The 24,772-nt window shown below is 45.0% G+C and overlaps 2 protein-coding genes across 2 annotated transcripts in view; one reads left to right on the forward strand and one right to left on the reverse strand.

Annotated features, from left to right (window-relative positions):
* Positions 1–13,835: 13,835 nt before the first annotated feature.
* Positions 13,836–24,772, reverse strand: part of dnah5l (dynein, axonemal, heavy chain 5 like) — a gene marked incomplete at both ends in the record, with an annotated part of 158,706 nt that continues 147,769 nt past the window's right edge. The window contains 5 exons of the mRNA XM_083777797.1: positions 13,836–14,069; positions 16,860–17,081; positions 18,800–19,008; positions 19,259–19,391; positions 19,658–19,846. Coding sequence (XP_083633923.1) covers positions 13,836–14,069; positions 16,860–17,081; positions 18,800–19,008; positions 19,259–19,391; positions 19,658–19,846 — 987 coding nt within the window. The remainder of the gene's footprint in view (positions 14,070–16,859; positions 17,082–18,799; positions 19,009–19,258; positions 19,392–19,657; positions 19,847–24,772) is intronic.
* On the forward strand, positions 20,349–21,737 carry LOC310868126 (dynein axonemal assembly factor 3-like; the record flags this gene model as incomplete). The annotated part of the gene is made up of 1 exon (XM_083778387.1): positions 20,349–21,737. One exon carries the CDS (start codon positions 20,349–20,351, stop codon positions 21,735–21,737), a length of 1,389 nt encoding a protein of 462 aa, XP_083634513.1.

A 24,772-nucleotide genomic window follows, 5' to 3' on the forward strand; every position in this document is an offset into this window, starting at 1 on the left:
TGTGTGTGTGTGTGTGCGTGCGTGCGTGTGTTCTGTGAGTATTGTCTGGAATGTAACTTAAGCCATGTGAGAGTTAATTAGCAGGTTAATGAAGGGCAAAAGGGCAAAAGGGCAAAAGAAGGGCAAAAGAAGGGCAAAAGACAGGCAAAAGAAGGGCAAAAGAAGGGCAAAAGAAGGGCAAAAGAAGGGTAAAGGAAGGGCAAAAGAAGGGGCAAAAGACAGGCAAAAGAAGGGGCAAAAGAAGGGCAAAAGACAGGCAAAAGAAGGGCAAAAGAAGGGGCAAAAGAAGGGGCAAAAGACAGGCAAAAGAAGGGCAAAAGAAGGGCAAAAGATGGGCAAAAGAAGGGCAAAAGACAGGCAAAAGAAGGGGCAAAAGAAGGGCAAAAGACAGGCAAAAGAAGGGCAAAAGAAGGGGCAAAAGACAGGCAAAAGAAGGGGCAAAAGAAGGGCAAAAGAATGGCAAAAGAATGGCAAAAGAAGGGCAAAAGAAGGGCAAAAGACAGGCAAAAGAAGGGGCAAAAGAAGGGGCAAAAGACAGGCAAAAGAAGGGCAAAAGAAGGGGCAAAAGAAGGGCAAAAGACAGGCAAAAGAAGGGCAAAACACAGGCAAAAGAAGGGCAAAAGAAGGGCAAAAGACAGGCAAAAGAAGATCAAAAGAAGGGCAAAAGAAGGGGCAAAAGAAGGGGCAAAAGAAGGGCAAAAGACAGGCAAAAGAAGGGCAAAAGAAGGGGCAAAAGACAGGCAAAAGAAGGGCAAAAGAAGGGGCAAAAGACAGGCAAAAGAAGGGCAAAAGAAGGGGCAAAAGAAGGGCAAAAGACAGGCAAAAGAAGGGGCAAAAGAAGGGCAAAAGACAGGCAAAAGAAGGGCAAAAGAAGGGCAAAAGAAGGGCAAAAGACAGGCAAAAGAAGGGCAAAAGAAGGGGCAAAAGACAGGCAAAAGAAGGGCAAAAGATGGGGCAAAAGACAGGCAAAAGAAGGGGCAAAAGAAGGGGCAAAAGACAGGCAAAAGACAGGCAAAAGAAGGGGCAAAAGAAGGGCAAAAGACAGGCAAAAGGGCAATAGAAGGGGCAAAAGACAGGCAAAAGAAGGGCAAAAGACAGGCAAAAGAAGGGGCAAAAGAAGGGGCAAAAGAAGGGCAAAAGAAGGGCAAAAGAAGGGGCAAAAGACAGGAAAAAGAAGGGCAAAAAGGAAGGGGCAAAAGACAGGCAAAAGAAGGGCAAAAGAAGGGCAAAAGAAGGGGCAAAAGAAGGGCAAAAGAAGGGCTAAAGAAGGGGCAAAAGAAGGGCAAAAGACAGGCAAAAGAAGGGCAAAACACAGGCAAAAGAAGGGCAAAAGAAGGGAAAAAGACAGGCAAAAGACAGGCAAAAGAAGATCAAAAGAAGGGCAAAAGAAGGGGCAAAAGAAGGGGCAAAAGAAGGGCAAAAGACAGGCAAAAGAAGGGCAAAAGAAGGGGCAAAAGACAGGCAAAAGAAGGGCAAAAGAAGGGCAAAAGACAGGCAAAAGACAGGCAAAAGAAGGGGCAAAAGAAGGGCAAAAGAAGGGCAAAAGAAGGGGCAAAAGACAGGCAAAAGAAGGGCAAAAGAAGGGCAAAAGAAGGGGCAAACGACAATGGCGGCATAGGTTACAGCAGAGCCATTTAATAGAAGAGTTACGATGAGCGGGCAGAAACCGAGCACTGTTCATGCAGCCTGAAAGGCGGACAAGTGGAGTTTTGAATACATTGTTTTCAACAAGGGCGGTGGAAATAAGCTATTTAGGCATGTGTGCAACATGACAATGTTTTAATATTATTCAGGACGACTAAAGTCTCTGTAATGTGTTTGTCGTACCATTACTACAAACAACACAAAAAACAAAAACAAAGACAGGCAAAAGAAGGGCAAAAGAAGGGGCAAAAGACAGGCAAAAGAAGGGCAAAAGAAGGGGCAAAAGACAGGCAAAAGAAGGGCAAAAGAAGGGGCAAAAGAAGGGCAAAAGACAGGCAAAAGAAGGGGCAAAAGAAGGGCAAAAGACAGGCAAAAGAAGGGCAAAAGAAGGGCAAAAGACAGGCAAAAGAAGGGCAAAAGAAGGGCAAAAGAAGGGCAAAAGAAGGGCAAAAGAAGGGTAAAGGAAGGGCAAAAGAAGGGGCAAAAGACAGGCAAAAGAAGGGGCAAAAGAAGGTCAAAAGACAGGCAAAAGAAGGGCAAAAGAAGGGGCAAAAGAAGGGGCAAAAGACAGGCAAAAGAAGGGCAAAAGAAGGGCAAAAGATGGGCAAAAGAAGGGCAAAAGACAGGCAAAAGAAGGGGCAAAAGAAGGGCAAAAGACAGGCAAAAGAAGGGGCAAAAGAAGGGCAAAAGAATGGCAAAAGAATGGCAAAAGAAGGGCAAAAGAAGGGCAAAAGACAGGCAAAAGAAGGGGCAAAAGAAGGGGCAAAAGACAGGCAAAAGAAGGGCAAAAGAAGGGGCAAAAGAGGCAAAAGAAGGGGCAAAAGAGGCAAAAGAAGGGGCAAAAGAAGGGCAAAAGAATGGCAAAAGAAGGGCAAAAGAAGGGCAAAAGACAGGCAAAAGAAGGGGCAAAAGAAGGGGCAAAAGACAGGAAAAAGAAGGGCAAAAGAAGGGGCAAAAGACAGGCAAAAGAAGGGCAAAAGAAGGGGCAAAAGAAGGGCAAAAGAAGGGGCAAAATAAGGGCAAAAGACAGGCAAAAGAAGGGCAAAACACAGGCAAAAGAAGGGCAAAAGAAGGGCAAAAGACAGGCAAAAGACAGGCAAAAGACAGGCAAAAGAAGATCAAAAGAAGGGCAAAAGAAGGGGCAAAAGAAGGGGCAAAAGAAGGGGCAAAAGAAGGGCAAAAGACAGGCAAAAGAAGGGCAAAAGAAGGGGCAAAAGACAGGCAAAAGAAGGGCAAAAGAAGGGGCAAAAGACAGGCAAAAGAAGGGCAAAAGAAGGGGCAAAAGAAGGGCAAAAGACAGGCAAAAGAAGGGCAAAAGAAGGGGCAAAAGACAGGCAAAAGAAGGGCAAAAGAAGGGGCAAAAGACAGGCAAAAGAAGGGCAAAAGAAGGGGCAAAAGACAGGCAAAAGAAGGGCAAAAGAAGGGGCAAAAGACAGGCAAAAGAAGGGCAAAAGAAGGGGCAAAAGAAGGGCAAAAGACAGGCAAAAGAAGGGGCAAAAGAGGGGCAAAAGAAGGGCAAAAGACAGGCAAAAGAAGGGCAAAAGACAGGCAAAAGAAGGGGCAAAAGAAGGGCAAAAGAAGGGCAAAAGAAGGGTAAAGGAAGGGCAAAAGAAGGGGAAAAAGACAGGCAAAATAAGGGGCAAAAGAAGGGCAAAAGAAGGGGCAAAAGACAATGGCGGCATAGGTTACAGCAGAGCCATTTAATAGAAGAGTTACGATGAGCGGGCAGAAACCGAGCACTGTTCATGCAGCCTGAAAGGCCGACAAGTGGAGTTTTGAATACATTGTTTTCAACGAGGGCGGTGGAAATAAGCTATTTAGGCATGTGTGCAACATGACAATGTTTTAATATTATTCAGGACGACTAAAGTCTCTGTAATGTGTTTGTCGTACCATTACTACAAACAATCTAAAATAAGGGATTTAAGAATACTAAAGCTGGGCTGTTGCCTGGGTCCATGCAGTTCTGCCTACTTCTGTCCTTCTACCCATTTGTAGAAGAAGAGCCGCGCCATTGAACTGGCCCCATGAAGTTAACGGAGTTTTCGTAACTCTGTCTTACTCTATGGGTCTGTTTTACAGGTAAGTACATATGGTGCGCCAGGGAAGTGTTTAACATAAAATAAAACGCACAGTCTGTCTTAAAGACAGGAATTGGCTCATTGCTAACATTTCTGCTATGCTTAGCCCAGGAACAGAGGCGTAGTGTTTTTCCTATGCTCGGCCCAGGAAAAGAGGTATGGCGTTACCGCGTTGCTAACACTGCTGCTAAATGATTGATTTGAATTATATCAGCGTTACGGCTTAGATGATACTACACTCTGTGACTGAAGCTAACTTGCCATTATCGGATAGGCTCACATTGGTGGTATACGTGGATCTGCTGCTACTGAAACCATGAGGCAGGTCATCAGTTAATCAATCTGCATCTTCACCTAGGCTGCATTGGTTCTATTAATTATATATTCACATGCAGTCGCTCAGCCACTTAAGTAGTGTTTCGGTTGAAACATCTGTATCCTTGATATGTTGACATGGACGCAGCTCCTTCTACGGTCTTGGGGGAAGAGTACGAAGGGAGATGGGTTGCAGCTAAATGGCAGAATTTAATACTTGCCGGCAGATGCAAGTCTTCCGTGTTATTTGAGCTACAGTACCTTATAAGCAGCGGTGGCATGCTTTTGGTCGGATAAAACCTGGAATGGGAAACAGATCAGTCATAATGAAGGGATCTGCATCACCCATCAATAAGGACACTCCTCTGTTCCATCTATCGACACGTTACTCAGTGGTATAACTTGGACCTGTGTTATGGATTATTTCATTCTAAGAGCTGTTCTAATTCCAGGTTCGTCAACGTAGAGATGCTTGTCCTGTTTAATTTCGTGTTCTAGCTCAGAGGCCATGCTGATAGTTTCGAAGCTGCCTGGTAACCTTCAATCAAACCATGGTAAATGATTCCTGCCTTCTCTTAATTGCAGCTGCAAGCTCATGAGGTTACAGTATGTTTGCCAAATCGTCATAAAACCTACGACTCTGCAGGGTCTGAATTATGTTGGTTACGTTGCTGCTGCTACATGCATATTCATTATTTTGCTCCTTTTGCTGCAGGATATTATTAATACTCTTAAAACTGTTTTTCTGCATGATCTTTCTGTTTCTTAGGCCGGTGGTCCTCTGCTGCTTACGAAAGCTATGCATGCAGTGTTGCCGCATCATGATCATGCATGCGATCATGTTGCAAGCTAAAATTTGCAGCTCCAGGTGGTAGACTACGGGGTACTGATTTCAGATATTAATGATAATGATAGAATGTCCCTTTCGGTGATCCTGGTTGGGTTGGGTTATTTGTGCAGTGGGTCATGTTGGCTTTGCAGCGCGCAGTGAACCAGGACACCGTTTAGGACTCCTGAATTTTAGGGATCAACAGGCGCTGTACTGTTGAACACATTGACCTAGTCATCACATAATGATAGAACAGGCGCTGTACTGTTGAACAGGCGCTGTACTGTCGAACACATTGACTAGTCATCACATAATGCTAGAACAGGTGCTCTGTTGAACACATGTATAGCTTAGGGTTGGTGATGATCTGCTTTTTGGGGGTTTCGGATGTTTTGCGCTGTTGGGGGATTCAGAGTCCCTATGGTCGGGACTGATGCGCTTGACCTGAGTACCTAAAAAGCAGATCCAATACATCGCCAAACCATAATAAATATATTGCATTGATTATCTTATATTCAATATATATATATATATATATTACATCCTCCTTGAGTTGTCTGACTGAAATGAGCATTTGCGCCTGTCGTAGACATGCGCAGAGCAAGTTCAGTCAGGGAACCTCAGTCAGCGCGCCGGCCGTTAATTGGGCCACCGTGCCCCCCTAGCTCTTATTCTAATCCAGCAAATTTTTGGAAAGCTATTGATTTAAAAAAACATAAATCCACAAACAGTCTGCCTACTCACATCAAATATGATAACCTGGTGCTTGGAGATCAAGCGGATATTTGCCATGCCTTTAACAAACACTTTGAAGATGCAGGGAAATTATTTGAAAAAGTGTATACAGGACCCCGTCCCCCTGTAAACGTCCTAGATGTCACTCACCAATTGGACCATCGTCAATCTTTTTATTTTAAGCCCTTCTCCACTCGCTCTGTATTAGACGAATTAATAAATATGAACGCAAAGAGCTCACCAGGAGAGGATAACTTGGATCCGTTTTTTATTAAATTAACTGCCCCAATCATTGCAGAACCTCTTGCCCATATCTTTAACCTCTCAATCAGTGAAGGTGTTTTCCCCAGTTTATGGAAAACGGCCCATGTGACCCCTCTTTTTAAAGGTGGGGACAGAGAGGACCTAAACAATTATAGACCAATCTCAAAACTGCCCTGCCTAGCTAAAATAATGGAAAAACTAGTTAATAACCAACTCAAGCCATTTCTCTCTAAATTCTCAGTTTTAAGCCCACAGCTATCCGGTTTTAGACCAAATCACAGCACTATTGCTGCAGTCACCTTAGTTAAAAATGATATAGTATCTGCAATAGATAATCGACAACACTGTGCTGCCTTATTTATAGATCTCTCCAAAGCATTCGATACTGTAAAGTGTAAACCAAGGCCTACTGCTGGAGAAACTATGCAACATCGGTCTGGACGATAGGGCCCATCGTTGGTTCCATGACTACCTAAACGGGAGGTGCCAGTGTGTCAGGGGAAGGGATACACAATCCGATTTCCTGCAGGTTACCAATGGTGTGCCCCAAGGTTCTGTACTAGGCCCAGTTATTTTTACCATATATATAAATGACATAGTATCCACGCTAAAAGATTGCCAATCCTACTTATATGCAGATGACACCATTATATATTGTACAGCTGACTACCCAATTAGCAATGAAAAAACTCCAACTAGCCTTTAACACCATGCAAGACGCACTCGTCTCACTTAAACTCGTCCTGAACGCCAGTAAAACCAAATTTATGCTATTTTCAAAAGCCAAAAACATAGACTTCAACTCCCTGCACATTCACACTAGCAACGGATCCCCTATAGACAGAGTCACTGAATATAAATATCTAGGTATCTGGCTCGATGAAAAATTAACCTTCAAATACCATATCACTAACCTCACCACCAAGTTAAGGCAGAAAATCGGTTTCCCAATGATCTGTAGAAAAAGGGTTGTTGATGCTGTTTTTATGTCAGTTCTGGACTACGGTGATGTCATATATATAAATGCTACCCTTACCACTCTTCTACCCCTCGATACAGTTTATCACTCAGCATTAAGGTTCATCACAGGTGAAAATTACAGCACTCACCATTGCACCCTTTATAATAAAGTAGGTTGGTCTTCCCTCTCTGAAAGGAGAACCATGCACTGGCAACAATTCATCTTTAAAGCCATTGATGGAAAGCTACCATCACATTACTATTAAAATGGAAAATAAATACTCGCCAGACCCGTTCAAGTGAATGGCTTAAACTAGAGGTCCCATCCATACAATCCGAACTAGGAAAGTCAGCCTTTTGCTTCGATGCCCCAACCACATGGAACACTTTACAGCAAACATTGAAAATTAATACCCCAATATCCTATGGTCAATATTTAACAACCTGCTTCTGAACCTCCCTACCTCAATATGTAACTGTTTTTAATTTATGTTTGTCTTATTGTCTATATTATATGTCTCTGCCTTACATGAAGATTTGATTGTGTATATAACCTGCATGTCTTTAAATTGTTTTATATAATGTATGAAATGTAATCTCGTCAGCATTGAAAATGAGGGAGAACCTCAATTGCTCTTTCGAGAATAAACTAGAAAAAGTGCCCTACTGGGCACAGGTCTCCACCAGGATGAGCAGATGTGAAGAATTCCAGGCAAAGGTTTTTCCTTGGCCTCTAGGGAGTTGGCATACAAAGTTATCCACAGATCCGTGCAGTTAGAGGTAAAAACACTTTTCGGCCAGTTATAGCGCCACCTTGAGGCTGAGTTGAAATTGTTCATGTGGCATTTCGTCCTCTGCCTAGTGGGAATGTGGGTGCACAAACACGCGATGTGTTCATGATTTGCAGCATTTTGTTTGAAACTGAGCACTCCTGTGAACTTTGGAAGCCAATCTTAACCAATCAGGATGGAGTCTGAGAAATCTGAAAGACCGGTTTCGTTGAATGGCTCTAGAGAGACTGTGTACCAATTTGCGTGATGTTTGGACAAAATCTGTAGGTGTACTGTGCAAAAACTTGTTTTGCACAAAGCGGCCTCCTGGTGGCGCTATAACAGGCCGTTCTGGAAATCTGAAAGACTGGTTTCGTTGAATGGCTCTAGAGAGACTGTGTACCAATTTGCGTGATGTTTGGACAAAATCTGTAGGTGTACTGTGCAAAAACTTGTTTTGCACAAAGCGGCCTCCTGGTGGCGCTATAACAGGCCGTTCTGGAAATCTGAAAGACCGGTTTCGTTGAATGGCTCTAGAGAGACTGTGTACGAATTTGTGTGATGTTTGGACAAAATCTGTAGGTGTACTGTGCAAAAACTTGTTTTGCACAAAGCGGCCTCTTGGTGGCGCTATAACAGGCCGTTCTGGAAAGTTTGGGGCAGAGGTTCATCGTTGGCATCCAGGGAGTGTGTGTGCAAAATTTGGCATCGACCGGGTTAACGGTGGCCGAGATTAGCTGCTCACGGACACACGGACGGACGGACACACACACACACGGACACACACACGGACGGACGGACGGACGGACGGACGGACGGACGGAGTGCAAAACATACTCTCCCCCTAGGCCTTCGGCCTGGTGGAGACAATAAAGGTTTCAATCAATCAATCAGCTAATCTCCGGCACCGTTGGCCCGATCCATGCCAAACTTTGCACACACACTCCCTGGATGCCAACGACGAACCTCTGCCCCAAATACTCCTCAACGGCCTGTTATAGCGCCACCATGAGGCCAATTTAGGCAAAACACATTTCTGTAGATTACTCGTACACATTTTATCCATCACACAATTCGGTATACACTATCTCCATAGTCATTTGATCAACACGGAGCGGCACCATTTTCCATCTTCCATCCTGATTGGCTAAGATTGGCTTCCAAAGCTCACAATTGGTCCGTTTCGAAAAAATGCCACAAATCACAAACACAGTGTGCAATTTCCGTGAAATTATACATGCACATTTCCACTAGGCCCGAGGACGGCATGCCACAAATGTTCGCCCCCACCAACTCACGGTGGCGCTATAACAGGCCTATTCCTGTTTTTAGCTATAACTGCATCGATCTGTATACAACTTATGTATGCGCACTCCCTAGAGGCCATTGATAAATAAATTTATTCTGAGGGTTCTCCAAAACCCTCAGAATAGACATGAAAGTGTCAAATAGCCATAGCATAATGTTTGGAGCTGCAACCTGGCTAATGCTGCGTTTAGAAACTAAGGGGTTAAAGTGGATCTACTGGGAACCATTTTGGCATACAGAACTATGTATTACTTAGATAACCTTTGAATTCTAAGCTAATAAATCGTTGAGACTCCGGTGGAGGAGATGCAAGTAATGTACCACAGTAAAAGTACTCAAGTCCAAATGAATCTATGGTAAAGGAGTGTAAGATATTTTAAACCATGTGCATATTTAAACTTTATATTTAATGTTATAAGTTTAAACTGATAAACTATAATCCTATATTAATGAACCTTTTACAGATAAATACTTTAGGGTAAAAGCTACAATACTAGTATTAGAAGATAGAAGATAGAATATCACTTACAGCAAGAATGACCGGACGCAATGAACGGAGATCGACAGCCAAGTCAGCGAATGCTTTTCAAAGGATTATATTGACCATTGATATTTTCTGGGGAGCCAGGAATAGACTTTACAGAACAGCATCGTGAAAATGTTTACTCCCCCGAACAAAAGTCCGGGCTCTAGATTATATACAGCCATGAAAACAAAACAAACTGACATAGGAAGCAATTCATTTTGGGTTCATAGGTTAATACAAAGTGAATATGGCGACCCCTATTGCCGGGGAGGCCTACTCAGTTGACGTGGCAAGTCACACTTCCTGGGAATTCCAGGAAGTGTGATGGATGGGAAGTGTTCAATTTGAGTTCAGACAGTGACAGTGAATTACAGCGGCACCTCTTGCCGGGAGTATGGTGACTAAAATAATGTTCTTTAAGACGTAATTAAAGCAGCGAGAGAGACAAAGTGTCTGCCTCACCTGAAGGTCAAAAACATGTTCACAGAGAGAAGCAGACAATTCTTACTATCTACACGCTAGGACAGCGTGACATGGGCATAAGATTTAAAAGCAAAGGGCCCAGGACCCTTCACCCACAAAATAACAGATCTACCGAAAATACCTATCAGCCATGGAAAAACATTGTCCCTGCATCCCTCCACATCTGCCGGTTATAGCGCCACCATGAAGCCGATTTCTGTAAAACACATTGCTTATGTTAGTCACACAGATTTCATCCAAATCTCACGCAAATCGGTCCACATGATCTCTGTAGCCATGTGATCAAGACGAGTCTGTTGGATATATCATTTTCCATCCTAATTGGCTAACATTGGCTTTCAACGTTTGCAGGATTGGCCCGTTTTGAACAAAAAGCCTCAAATCATCCAATTGCCATCCAAGGCAAGAAGAAATGGCACCCTTTTCACATTGGCCTATTATAGCGCCACCAGGAGGCCACAACCTGACCTGCCCTGGTGGAGACCTGTGCTGATGGGCACTTTATCTAGTTGTAGATGTTATCTGCATTGGTCTGAAAGGTGAATGTATTGTCTATGGTCGTTCCCAGATATTTAAAGTCACTGACCTGCTCCACTTCCTCCCCACTCATAGTAACAGGCCTAAAGATGGACCCTGGACCCTCTGCTCCTGCCCCCCCTCCCAAACACAGCTCCTTGGTCTTAGTGACATTAAACAAATAAACTCATACAGCTTTTCGCCCAGTGAGATCGGCCTCGGAGTCATACGGTTTTCTGTACCTCTTTTCACCTGCCGAAACGCGGGATTGAACCAGGGACATTTAGATCTTCAGTCTAACGCTCTCCCAACTGAGCTATTTCGGCTTGCAAGTGTCACATCCAGAATGTATTTTAACATTGACTGTTACTTGTTAAACAAAAAACTCATGAAGCTTTTCCCCCAGTGAGAACAGCCTTGGAGTCATACGGTTTTCTGTACCTCATTCCACGTGACGAAACCCGGGATCGAACCAGGGACATTTAGATCTTCAGTCTAACGATCTCCCAAATGAGCTATTTCGGCTTGCAAGTGACACATCCAGAATGTATTTTTACATTGATTGTTACTTGTTACTTCTTAAACAAATGAACTGATACAGATTTCCCCCAGTGAGATGAGCCTGTGAGCCATACGGTTTTCTGTACCTCAGTTCACCTGCTGAAATCCGGGATCGAACCAGGGACCTTTAGATCTTCAGTCTAACGCTCTCCCAACTGAACTATTTCAGCTTGCAAGTGTCACATCCAGAATGTATTTTAACATTGACTGTTACTTGTTAAACAAATAAACTCATAAAGCTTTTCCCCCAGTGAGATCTGCCTGGGAGTCAAATTGTACCTCATTTCACCTGCCGAAACCCTGGATTGAACCAGGGACCTTTAGATCTTCAGTCTAACGCTTTCCCAACTGAGCTATTCCGGCTTGCAAATGTCACATCCATTCCAGAATGTATTTTTACATTGACTGTTACTTGTTACTTCTTAAACAAATGAACTGATACAGATTTAACCCAGTGAGATGAGCCTGTGAGCCATACGGTTTTCTGTACCTCAGTTCACCTGCTGAAATCCGGGATCGAACCAGGGACCTTTAGATCTTCAGTCTAACACTCTTCCAACTGAGCTATTTCGGCCTGCAAGTGTCTCATCCAGAATGTATTTTAACATTCACTGTTACTTGTTAAACAAATAAAATCACTTTAAGTTTTAGCTGCAGTACAACAATGTCCTGAGGTGGTGGGGGCACTGATATGCAATTTATTTAATATTTGAGTCATAATACTGATGTTAGATAAACACAGGCTTGTTTCCATTCCATGCCAGCTTGGAAAATCAACAATGACCGCATGTAATTCAGACAGGGCAGTAGTCCGACATGCCGGACTAGAGAGAAAGTTCCATGAAAGCCCCTATGTGATGAGAAGGCCTCATTGTTCAAAATGTAGCGTCTGTATACCTTTGTTATCCCACGGGGAAATACTATTTTATTGGGTAGGCCTTAAAATTATGATCGTGAGGAATCAGGTGTTTTACAGGGCAGGGTAAAAGGGCAGGGGCTGAAGCCCCCTTTGATGTCTATGTGTGCACGTCCCTGTTCCCCAGCCTCAAGGCCTGGACCTTGAGGCCTTGGGCATATGAACAATGGCCTGCTGCTTGACAAAGCACACACGCACGATTCAGCATTGCTGTAGCCTGCAGCTCGTATTCCATCATATTACAGCAGTTATTTGCGTAATTTTGGGATATTTTCACTTTCACTTCATGAACGTATACAGAGACTACATTGTGATTTAACATGTTCACAATCAACTGCAACTATACAGTATCTATCTTACGAAATAAACAGAAGTCACACACATTTTATTCCTGGTGCTATAGCTACTTTTATTTATGATTATGAAATGACAAAAGTGGACAGTACAGCAAGTTCATGTTTTCGAGGTGAGAACATGGGTCAGTCCTGTAGGGTTTGCAGGCCGAAGTTTGTTTTAGGTTTGTCAAGTCAATTTTCTTTTGTCAATTTAGACAATAATTTAGACAATAGATAATAGTAATAATACAGAGTAAACTAGTAAAATAGGAGATAATAGAAGTCGAATCAACTCAAAATACTACAAAGAAAATACAGACGACAGGAATCATTATAATCAGACTTTAGACTCATAGAAACAGACATATCTGCGGTGTACAGAGCAGTCGGCTCTTCTACTACATTGAATGGATAGAGTGGTTCGTGGTCCGGGGACCACCAGTGGTCCTTGATGGCTGAGGGGTTTCAAGGTGGACCCCAGCTAAATGACGGAGAGTTGGTAACCAAATGGACCCTTATCGATCTTTAACTATTGAGAGCTTAACATGAAACCAAGTGCATTTGGTTCCATTTTACACTCTCAAAAGGGAAAATATTGGTAGAAATATGCACAAGTTCATTTACAAGAAGTCAACGCATTTAGAGAATAGAGAATAATTGTTATTTTGATCAACATTTGCCTGTTATCTCTCCTAATGGTACCAACATCAATATACAGCATGGAATTGTGGACAAAATATTATCCAATGATAACAAAATATTCTTTAGTTTTGGAGAGGCTAAATCTCATGAAATGGTGGTCTGTGGCTTAAATGCAGAACAAAATGGGCCTTGATATGTAAAGGGTTGAAAACCACTGCGGTAGATGAATAACTATCACTTCACTTACAAAAGTTGTGCATGTTCAATTAATTTGTGACATTAACAAAAGTAAAAGAAAAGTGTTGTAATTTGAGCTATTTTACAGATTCTTCAGGATGATTTTCTGATGAATCTGTCATTTTGACTGGTAATCACAACTGAATTAAAAACCGTACTGCTCATTCCATCGCTCCCAATCTTCTTTCTTTCTTTCTTTCTTTCTCATATCTCTCTTTACAATGTCTGTTTCTCAAATTCTACTATGCTTGTGGGAAGATTTGGCTCTCACAACTATAGAATGTACACACAAACACACATGCATGCAAGACATGTGAATCCCTTGACTCCTTCAAAACTGCTCTCAAAGGGCACCTACGGACGGCTGCAATTCAAAACTGGCCCCCGTAAAATCTGAATCCTCCCCACTGCCCCCCCCCCCCCGCCCCCCTTTTCCCTCACTGTTTATGTTTATTTTCCCTTTTTACCTCCATTATGATGAATTCCTGTTCTGTTCTTTGACTATATTGAAGTGTCTATTTGTACGTCTCTAAATGTTTTGATGAATTGAACATGGTGGACCCTCTTGTAAACAAGTGTAATGCTTAATTGGGTCGTCCACTCAGTTAACAGTCTTTGTATTGAGTATATTGTGCTTGAAATGTACTGTAATTCTGCAAACTGTTAATACATATTTCAATCAATCAATCAATCAATCAATCAATCAATGCACACTACTTGCAGTCACAGAGCAGCGCTGCGCCGCGGAGCGCCCAGTGCTCCGGCGGCTGGGAGCAGCGGAGCAGCAGGGAGAAGACATAGGTCAGGTCCGTCCGGTGGGGTTTCTTGTACACGGGACACGAGTAGTACACACCGCCGCCGCCCGGCTGCTGCTGGCGCTTACCGTCGGCCATGTTGGACGTACTGACCGCGTACACGTGGACAACTGGCAGGGTGGCAAACAAGACCTGGAGATGGACGGATATAGATCTATATCAATCGATGCATGCCGGTTTTGACGGCGGGCTTTCAGCGGGTACTTTCCGCAAGTTTGAAGTCCTTGATTCCAAGATGTAGCTATATATATCTATCTGTACAAAGTATGACCACATGCTGACACACAGTAACAGCTGTCAAAAACGTGGACATGGCCAATGTATTATTTGAAAAGACTGTGCACTCAACACTCAGCACTACTATGGACATTCACATATGTTGTCCTGTTTTTAGGTTTTAGGTTGTCGTTTTCATTGTTTTCATTGTAGTGGGGCTTCCATCGACGGGTGTCATTAGACCGACAACCTACCTCAAACCCTAACCTAACCCTAACCGCAAGCACGGGAGCAGCGCATGTTCGACTAGCATGTCCAACCGCTGTCTCCGCATGTCAGTCCGTTGGTGTGTCTAATCTGCGTGTGCATCCCCTTGGAACACCTCAGGGTTACTATAATGTTGCTCTGGAGAGAGAAGTCTGGAGCTCTCTGGTGGAGCTCTTGCCCCCGCGCCCGGACTACGGAAAAGTGGTTGAGGATCGATGGATGGATGGATGGATGGATGGAGCGAGCTTCTGAGAGAATGTTTTTTACAACCAGTGAATCAGTGATGAATAGAAAAAGTGCCCTTCTGGGCACAGGTCTCCACCAGGAGGATAGGAGTGTGTGTGATGTTTGTCAAAATGTTTAGGAGTAATATAAACATGTTTTTTCTTTTTTTCTTAATTTTGTCGAGGAAATGCAGATCCAGATAACTCGATCATAGAATCTCTATCAGAGGATATAATTCTGGATGAGCAGGACATGTGCAGAATTTTGTACAAAATGCGACACTCCTGAAACCCTTGGAAGGCAATCTTAGCCAATCAGTGTAGAATCTGAGAAATCCAACAGACTCATCTTGATCACGGACCAATCATGTCAGCTTTGGAAGCCAATCTTAGCCAATCAGGATGGAAGATGGGAAATGGTGCAGATCCGTGTTGTGTAGTGTATACCGAATTGTGTGATGTATGGATAAAATGTGCACGAGTAATCTACAGAAATATGTTTTGCCTAAATGGGCCTGATGGTGGTGCTATAACAGGTCATTGAGAAATATTTGGGGCAGAGGTTCATCGTTGGCATCCAGGGAGTGTGTGTGCAAAGTTTGGCATGGATCGGGCCAACGGTGCCGGAGATTAACTGGTAACGGACGGACTGAAGGAAGGACGGATGGTTGGACACACGCATGGACGGAGTGCAAAACATACTCTCTCCCCATGCCTTCGGCCTGGTGGAGACAATGAAGTCAATCTGAATCTGAATGTAATGTGAATCTCTTAAATGCTAAAGAACACAAAAAAAACAGAGACTTTGTGGACACAATGTATAGCTTAAGCCTATTTCCTGCTATTTTAAAACCTACACGAATCACCTGTAATAGTGCAACCTTGATTGACAACATCTTTACCAATGACATTGAGAGCAAAATAGTAAGTGGAATTATGTTAAATGATATCACAGACCACCTTCCAGTCTTTGCAACCTTCCAAAACCATATCAAAACAAAAACCTCACAGTTATCCTGAAAATCCCAAATTATCTCGCAATAAAACACCAGAAGCTATTGAGGCTCTCAAACACGATCTGGAAATGCAAAGCTGGAATGCGGTCTACACTCATGCTGACCCAAATATGGCTTATGATAGATTCCTTTCTATTTTTACTACTTTATATGATAGACATTGTCCACTAAGACCACAGAAAAAACGCAAATTTGAAGAAAAGCCCTGGATCACAAGAGGTCTGGAAAATGCTTGCAAAAAGAAAAATAAATTGTATAAGCAGTTCTTAAAGAACAGAACCAAGGTAACCGAAAATAAATATAAACTAGAAAAAGTGCCCTTCTGGGCACAGGTCTCCACTAGGATTTCTTCCTCAGCCTAGTGGGAATATGCGTGCACAGTTTAATTGCAATCGGACGCTGCGTTGAGGAGTTGTGGCGATTTGTACAAAGCGGGCTACTCCTGAAAACTGTAGGAGCCAATCGTGGCCAATCAGGATGGAATATGAGAAATATTGAGGTAATATCATTACCATTATTATTATTATTATTATAATTTCTGTTGTCCTTCTCCGTTTTGTTTGTTTGTATGTTTTTGTTTTTTGTTTTTTTCTCTCTGTTTTTTTTTTGTTGTATTTATTTTTCCTTTCCATAGCTATTTTGAATATTAAAAGGGCTGGCACTATAAGCTGAGGCTTCTGCCAAACACTCCCTTTTGGTCAAAAAAGAAAACCCTGAATACATTGTATAAGGTGTGTGTATTTTTAAATGACCAATAAACTTGAAACTTGAAAAAAAAAATCTGAATCTGAATCTATGGCCCCTTTTCCACCGGGGATGAACCGGTTCGGTACTTGTTTCCTGCCTAATATCGAACCAGTTCAGAGTGTTTCCACTGAACATGAATTGGTTCAGAACACTAAAAGATGATTCGGAACTGGACCCTAAAACAATGGCCGAGAACCAAAGTTCTTCTGGTGGAAAGGGGTCCCCACTGGGAGGAGAGGCTGGGGCAGACCAAGGCGCAGATGGAGGGAATACATCGACTCACTGGCCTTGGAACGCCTAGGGATCCCCCCAGGAGGAAGTTACGAATGTTGCTCTGGAGAGGGAAGTCTGGAGCTCTCTAGTGGAGCTGTTGCCCCCGCGACCCGACTACTGATAAGCGGTTGAAGGTGGATGGATGGATGGGGTCCTATATGTGAATTTGGTTATTATACCTTGGGCGACGCTTCAGCCAGTCTGGCGTTGCGTCGGTCCCAGCCGGCGCCGTCCAGGAAGAGGCCGTGGATATAGACTCCTCCCACGTCCTGTGGGGGCGGGGCCAGCACGTCCTCCCTCATCATCCTGGTGACGTCGTTGCTGAGGACCACCGTGTCCAAGGCCCAGCCCCTGGACGCGTTGGAGCGCGTTGTCTCCTGGCGCATGGCTGTCAAAAAACCCTGAAAACACACTGCATTTTGTTATACCTAAAATCGTCATCTGGTGTGACATGACAATAATTGTTTATACTTCCTACTTTGAGAAACAAGGCCAGGATAGTCGCACCATATGAGTATGTCCACATGAAGCATAATGTCCTGCACAATATTCAGAAGGTTTTTGACAAATATATCTTTTATTTATACGTGTTTGACACTGAGGACAGCATGTCACGTCACCCACCCACCCACCCACCCACCCACCCACCCACCCACCCACCCACCCACCCACCCACACACACACACACACACACACACACACACACACACACACACACACACACACACACACACACACACACACACACACACACACACACACACACACACACACACACACACACACACACACACACACACACACACACACACACACACCCACACACACACACACACACACACACACACACACACACACACACACACACACACACACACACACACAGTAGGTCAACCATGATCTTTAGGATGAATTGGATCCATCACTGTCTGGTTTTGAATGTTCAACATTAAATAATTAGAATCAAGGGAGCAGCATCAATCGCAGCGCAATTCTGGCCTCCAGCATATCAATGGTCCAGGCCGTGTTTTCTGACCCTTTATTAAACGAGATGAAACAAGTACTGAGAATGAGTTCAAGAACAGATGCCATGAAAAGGACATATAGGCAGCCTATCCATGCAGAATGGGAAGAGAACACATGGATTTGTAGCCTACCGTGTGCTAAATACCATACCAAAAGTGTAACAAACTCTTGTTCAAACTATCTCAACCTCAGATCAAATAATATTGGCTGCGCTATGTCATTCCCCCCAACAAAATCTAATGCTGGGGAAAAAAGCCTTGCTTTTTTTGGACCCCAGTGGTCATGGAATGACCTTCAGACCAGACTCAAACTGGCTTCTGTGATCCCCCTAGTGAGTTCTACAGTATAAAAGGATTGCCATGGGCACACTTCCCAGACATTGTTCCTGCTTTGACGTATCTCTTGCTTTTCAGTGTATTAGCAAATTTCGTTGCTTAGTTTTTATATATTAGCCTTTATTATACCACAGGTCGTTTCGAGGAAGCAATCTGATTGGTTGAAACAGCCTTCTAGCCGTGGGTTAAACCATGCAGCAACATTCACCAAAATGCGGAACTCGATTTCGTCCCTGTCGTGGCAATAATCACGTTAACCCACACCCTCGAGTGTAATATTGCAAAACTAAGAAAATCGCTTATTTTTTTTAATGACAGATGTAGTCACTACGACCACAAATGTCTCAAGAAACTATAGCTAGCCACCGAGTTTGCTAGCGTTCTGGTAAAACAGAGCAACTGAATTATTTGTTTTGATTAGGTGATGAAGGGTGCTGGTTTGATCCACGGCTAGAAGCCGTTTCAACCAATCAGATTGCTTCCTCGAAACGACCTGTTGTATAATTGGTCGTGTTATTAGACTTTCCTGTTCGTCCTTGAGCGTCTTTAGTTAGTGGGTACCGTGTTTATGAATGTTACATGTCTGTCCTGTTGTTGTCTTGTATTTATTGTTACTGGCAGTCTTGGCAGCGCTGTGTTACTTATTTCCCCTCTTCTCTTGGCCAGTTCACACTTGTAAAAGAGACTGTAGAGTGTATACTGTGGTTTTAACTGGTTAAATAAAGGTTAAACGCACAACGCACGCAGCTCAAACCGACCTGTGGGTTAAAGAAGCCGGTCAGCCAGAACTGGTTCGGTCGCCCGTTGAACACCCAGTCCCTGAACTGCTGGTTCCGGTCCAGCAGCTCGGTGAACCAGAAGCCCAGCGTGGTGGAGTCCCAGCTGGCGCGATGCCACAGTCTGGGCACCCTGGCGTCAAACATGCCGTCCACTGCCTCACGCAGGTCCTCGGACATGATGATGGTACCTGGACAGAGAGAGGAGAGTAAGTGGGTGGGTGAGTGAGTGAGTGAGTGGGTGGGTGGGTGAGTGAGTGGGTGAGTGAGTGAGTGAGTGAGTGGGTGGGTGGGTGGGTGGGTGAGTGAGTGAGTGGGTGGGTGGGTGAGTGAGTGGGTGAGTGAGTGGGTGGGTGGGTGGGTGAGTGAGTGGGTGGGTGAGTGAGTGGGTGAGTGAGTGTGTGTGTGTGTGTGTGTGTGTGTGTGTGTGTTGTGACTGACCGTCGATGGCCAGTTTGAGGTCAGTGAGCGTGCTCCGTACGACACCAATGACACGCTGCATGCGCTCCACTTCCTGTCTGAGGAAGATGTTCATTGGCTGGAGCTGTCCCATCTTCTGGAGCTGACTTTTGACCTGCGCGCGCGCACACACACACACACACACACACACACACACACACACACACACACACACACACACACACACACACACACACACACACACACACACACACACACACACACACACACACACACACACACACACACACACACACACACACACACACACACACACACACACACACACACACACACACACACACACACACACACACACACACTTCAGTGGTAGTAGCAGCAGCAGCATTCAGAAAGTATCACTTGTTTCATTGGATATACTTCATGAGGCACGTAGTCAGGCGGCAGTTTCTCCAGCATCTCATTGGCCAGTCTCAGCACAGTGGCCTCCCTGGTCTCCCCAGCCCCGCCCCCGCTGTCTTTTGGTTGGATGTTGATGATGGTGCCGAGCGTCTCATTGGCCAGCTTGGTCTGGTAGGTGATGTCGGCGTTGGGGTGGAGCCCAAACACCTGAATGACAGGTACAGCGTCAACACACAATGCTTGTAACGCGTTGTCATAATAAACAAATCCCTGGAGCAATTGACTAAACTAAAAACATTTCAGATGACTAAAACAATACCAAATTTACATTTTTCTTTACTGTCAAAACCAACACTGACTGACAGATGCAGAATTCTCTGAGATTAAAAAGCTAATTTCTTCATTGCATTGATTATATAATATTTAAAAAAAAATCACACCATCATAAGTGAGGGGCGCCCACTGTGTTTGCCACATGACGTCACTGCTTAAAATAACAAAAAAAACTCTTACGTAACGTGAATCGTCACCGTTAGGACACAGTTTGTATTTTATATTGTGTGTAACGTCAGACCAAAGGTAGATCATCATATATATATATGGTTCCAGGGTGAATGCTGCTATATAGACTTTAACCTGGGCCTGGATAAACAGACATCACCACGTCGTCGGCCTGCTAGCATCGTCAGGCTCGGGTGAAAAAACAAAAATGAGCGCTGGACAAACGCGGGAAGGTCCCGGCTGCGTCGCCTGGTGGGGCTTCAGCCCGGCGCGAGACCTACTGACCGCAGGTCCCAAGAGACTCGAGGGGGAGGTCAACGTTCTGCTGGTCGGCGGCGCAGACCCGCGTCACATCCTGAAGACCGTCGGCGGTCTGAGGGACACGGACGGCCTCCGCGTATGGGCGTTGGAGAACAGCATGGAGGTGGTGGCCCGGCAGCTGCTGCTCCTCTACTTGGCGCTGATACCCGGAGAGAGCGTGGGGCTTCGCGACAAGGCCGAGGTCTTCCTGGAGGTGTTCGGCAACGCCGAGGTCCGACGGCAGACTGAGGAGACGCTGAGGCACGCGGCGGCCCAGCTCACGTTGTCCGTCACCGACGTGCCGGAGGCGGCCGCCGCACACTCCTGTCTGGACACGACTCGGCTCAAGTATAAGGAGCGCGACGAGCTGGTCAGGATATTCAAGCAGTGGATCCAGCCGCCATCGTCATCATCATCGTCTTCGGCTTGTGGACGCGGCGGGGCTCCCTTCTCCATGACCGAGGCCTGGGACGGCCGGGTACGGAAGCACCTGGGGGAGCGCTACGACTCCAGGAAGGGCAGCTTCGACTGGGACCTCAGCATGAAGCTGCACAAGAGAGGGTGCGGCGTCGTCGACAAACAGCAATACGTTCGCTGGAGGGGGAAGGGCTTGGCGTTCGAGTTGAGGGAAGGAATCTACCAGATAGCCAATCCAACCTTGATCTCCACGCGCGTGTTCGTTAATCAGAAGGGTGACAAGGTGGCATCTAGGGGCTATTGGGGAGATATCGTGTCCAGCCCTTACCTCTCGTTTGGCATCGAGACCGACGACGAGAGTCAATTGGTGAAGCGGGATGGGAAACACGTCAAGACGGCCCAGGATATCTCCCTCACAAATGTGCAGATGTTCTTCCGGTCGCTGTCCCGCAGGGGGAGCCAACACGCCGCTTCCCAGCCAGACACGGGACAGAAGGAGTCATCGCAGCCAGACGAGGCTCACCACAAAGCCATCGACATCCGAGGTTTGATGCGTGTGAACGGCATCTCGGTGACATTCCTGCCTTTGGATTCTCTCTCCAAGCTGCCGGGGAAGCCAGAATACTCCCGCTTCTTCAACGCCATCTACTTTGCCGCCGGCATGGCGCACCAGCTGGACCCCGCGCTGAGACGGGCCGCGGCGCCGGGAGCGGTGCTCGTCGTGGAGCTGGCCGATTTCCTGCTGGACTTGACCCGAGAACAAGCGGCGGGTTATGCGGAGAGGGTGGCGGGCATGGCTAAAGATGCCGGATTTGCGCCAACGAGGCAAGAGGGGGAGCATGAAGACATCCACGCCGTCTTCACACTCCAGACGGAGTAAAGATGGAGGAGTTCCTGTACGGTTCGAAAGATATTCATCATCTCCCGAATCACAGCACCTCCAGCAGGGTCCTTTTGAGTGGCTAGTGTTATTTCAAAAGCCGCAGGCATTGGAGGGGCTAGTTTCCCCTCCAATGCCTGGCTTTTGAAATGACGTCATTTGGCAGCCAAGTCTATATGGGTTTTAATTTTGTTTAGAGCACCTTAAACAAAAAAAATAGAATGGCAGCCAACTCTATGGACTTTTAATGTTTGTTCAGGGCAGCAGTTAAACATTGACGTGAGACGTCATGCGGCCAATATAAATGCACCGTCTGACTGTATACAATAACAACACGCTGCGTTCATGTCTCGCAACGTATATTGTGATGTTTAACCCATTCAGACCTGAGGCAGCGTCGGTGTCGATTACATAATGGTTTTTGGGGCTCCTTGACATGAATTCGTTTGAGAACCACTGACGTTTTTTCAGAAAAACGTCATGATTTAGAAGACATTTGTAGAATCTGGTCTCGGGTCTCCTTTTGGTGTTTTAAACATAATATAATTTTGCTATTGATCTGATTCGGAGACGATACATTTTATAATACAGAACGCTTTGATTCGATTCAGTCCAAATCGATGCGATTTCGATTTTGTGGAATTTCGTGGAATTTGATTCGATCCGATACAGTGCGATCTGACACATTTAACCTTTTTTAGATTTTTTTATTTGATAAAGAATAGCGTTGGGACTTCTTTAAAAATCATCTAATTCATTGGAGGTTTTGTGATTAATCTCAATTAATAACATTTTAATCGCATATCAATAGGCCTATTTGACCTGAGCAGTGAGCTTTTTTTCAAATGGATTTGAATACGAGTGAATCAATTTGAATAGTGACTACGTAAATAATACAAGTAGTATTAATAATAGTGATAATAATATTATGTATATGCTTCTCTGAGTACTTAAAGATGCTTTTCAAGGGGAAATAAATAAAAACAACTTTAGAGAAAAACTAAGACTATGGAATAAAATAAATGAAAGTGGAATGAGAGCTGGGGAAAACAACATTTTAGAGGTGGGTTTGAACTTATAGGTGGTGGCATGTCTGTAGTCGCATCGTTAATGTTAAAATCGATTACCGATTCATATCGAAATTTTTGACACTAATATATATAGGAGGGACTAGCACCCCTCAACAATGCATTCATGTCTCGTGGAGGACACAGTGACAGTGGGTGCTCCTCATTTCACACGAGTGTGATTTTCTTCTTCTTGCACACAAATGCAAATTTCTTTCTTCAGTCCCCTGTGCTTTTCATTGGTTGTATTTTTGGGCTAACTGATCTCCTGTGTGCTCAGACACAGACAGACAGGTGGGGTATAGGCTACTACTGGGTTCTCACACCACTGAGTCTACCCCGACTTCAAGTCCCAGAGAGGACTTCATATTCTGACCTTCCCTCAGTGCCTTTTATTGCCCCCTAGGGGCATGTATGTATTTTTGTTTCCTGTTCATTAATGTATAGTGACTAGTGAAAATGGGTTTATTTGCTGGTTTCTCTTCTCTTTCTTTCAACAGAGAAGTTTCAGTTCAAGTCCCAGACCTACTGTAGTTAAATGCTAGGCAACGCCTTGCATACCCCCAGCACCAGGAGAGGCGCACACACCCCATAGGTTTCCATTAAAAGTAGGATCTTATTTGGTTGTTATCTCTGAAACTACGAGCGCTTCCGCAGTGACGATGATCCATCCGAGGTTCGGATCCAATTTGTGATTTTTCATCGCATTGCAGTCGCACATGACATCTTATAACGTTTATGGCGAAAGATAAACATCGTGAGCTAATGCTAACATAAGCTGTTTCTTACAATGGAGGTCTGCGAGCCGAGAAATGAAAGGACCCCTATATGGTGAAAATGCCTTGGCAAGGCTTACCTACCCTTTGCTGCCATCATGTGGTGGACCACCTAAGCCCAGTGTATGCATTAAGGTTAAATTATATAGATGTGTTTTTTTGTTACAAATAAAGATTTTCCTGGGAGCTATGTGTGCGGACATCCATTCCTTTTTCATTGTACGTATTTTTGACCAGCACCTGTAGAATTTCTGGAGATGTGTGTGCTTCCTGTCGTAAATTATATAGATTAACATATGTTTGCCGGGTCTTTCATTAATACTAATAATAATTAATACATAATAATAACCTGATCTAACCTCAGGGGAGTCGACCAGTGGCAGGGCGTCTATGGGCTAACATCAGGAGGCTGTGGGTTCTAACCTCAGGGGAGTCGACCAGTGGCAGGGCGTCTATGTGCTAACATCAGGAGGCTGTGGGCTCTAACCTCAGGGGAGTCGACCAGTGGCAGGGCGTCTATGTGCTAACATCAGGAGGTTGTGTTGTGGGTTCTAACCTCAGCGGAGTCGACCAGTGGCAGGGCGTCTATGGGCTAACATCAGGAGGCTGTGGGCTCTAACCTCAGGGGAGTCGACCAGTGGCAGGGCGTCTATGTGCTAACATCAGGAGGTTGTGTTGTGGGTTCTAACCTCAGGGGAGTCGACCAGTGGCAGGGCGTCTATGTGCTAACATCAGGAGGTTGTGGGCTCTAACCTCAGGGGAGTCGACCAGTGGCAGGGCGTCTATGGGCTAACATCAGGAGGCTGTGGGCTCTAACCTCAGGGGAGTCGACCAGTGGCAGGGCGTCTATGTGCTAACATCAGGAGGTTGTGTTGTGGGTTCTAACCTCAGGGGAGTCGACCAGTGGCAGGGCGTCTATGTGCTAACATCAGGAGGCTGTGGGCTCTAACCTCAGGGGAGTCGACCAGTGGCAGGGCGTCTATGTGCTAACATCAGGAGGTTGTGTTGTGGGTTCTAACCTCAGGGGAGTCGACCAGTGGCAGGGCGTCTATGTGCTAACATCAGGAGGTTGTGTTGTGGGTTCTAACCTCAGGGGAGTCGACCAGTGGCAGGGCGTCTATGTGCTAACATCAGGAGGCTGTGGGCTCTAACCTCAGGGGAGTCGACCAGTGGCAGGGCGTCTATGTGCTAA

This window comes from Protomyctophum parallelum (assembly GCF_964188405.1).
Source record: "Protomyctophum parallelum genome assembly, chromosome: 12".
Lineage (NCBI taxonomy): Eukaryota > Metazoa > Chordata > Actinopteri > Myctophiformes > Myctophidae > Protomyctophum > Protomyctophum parallelum.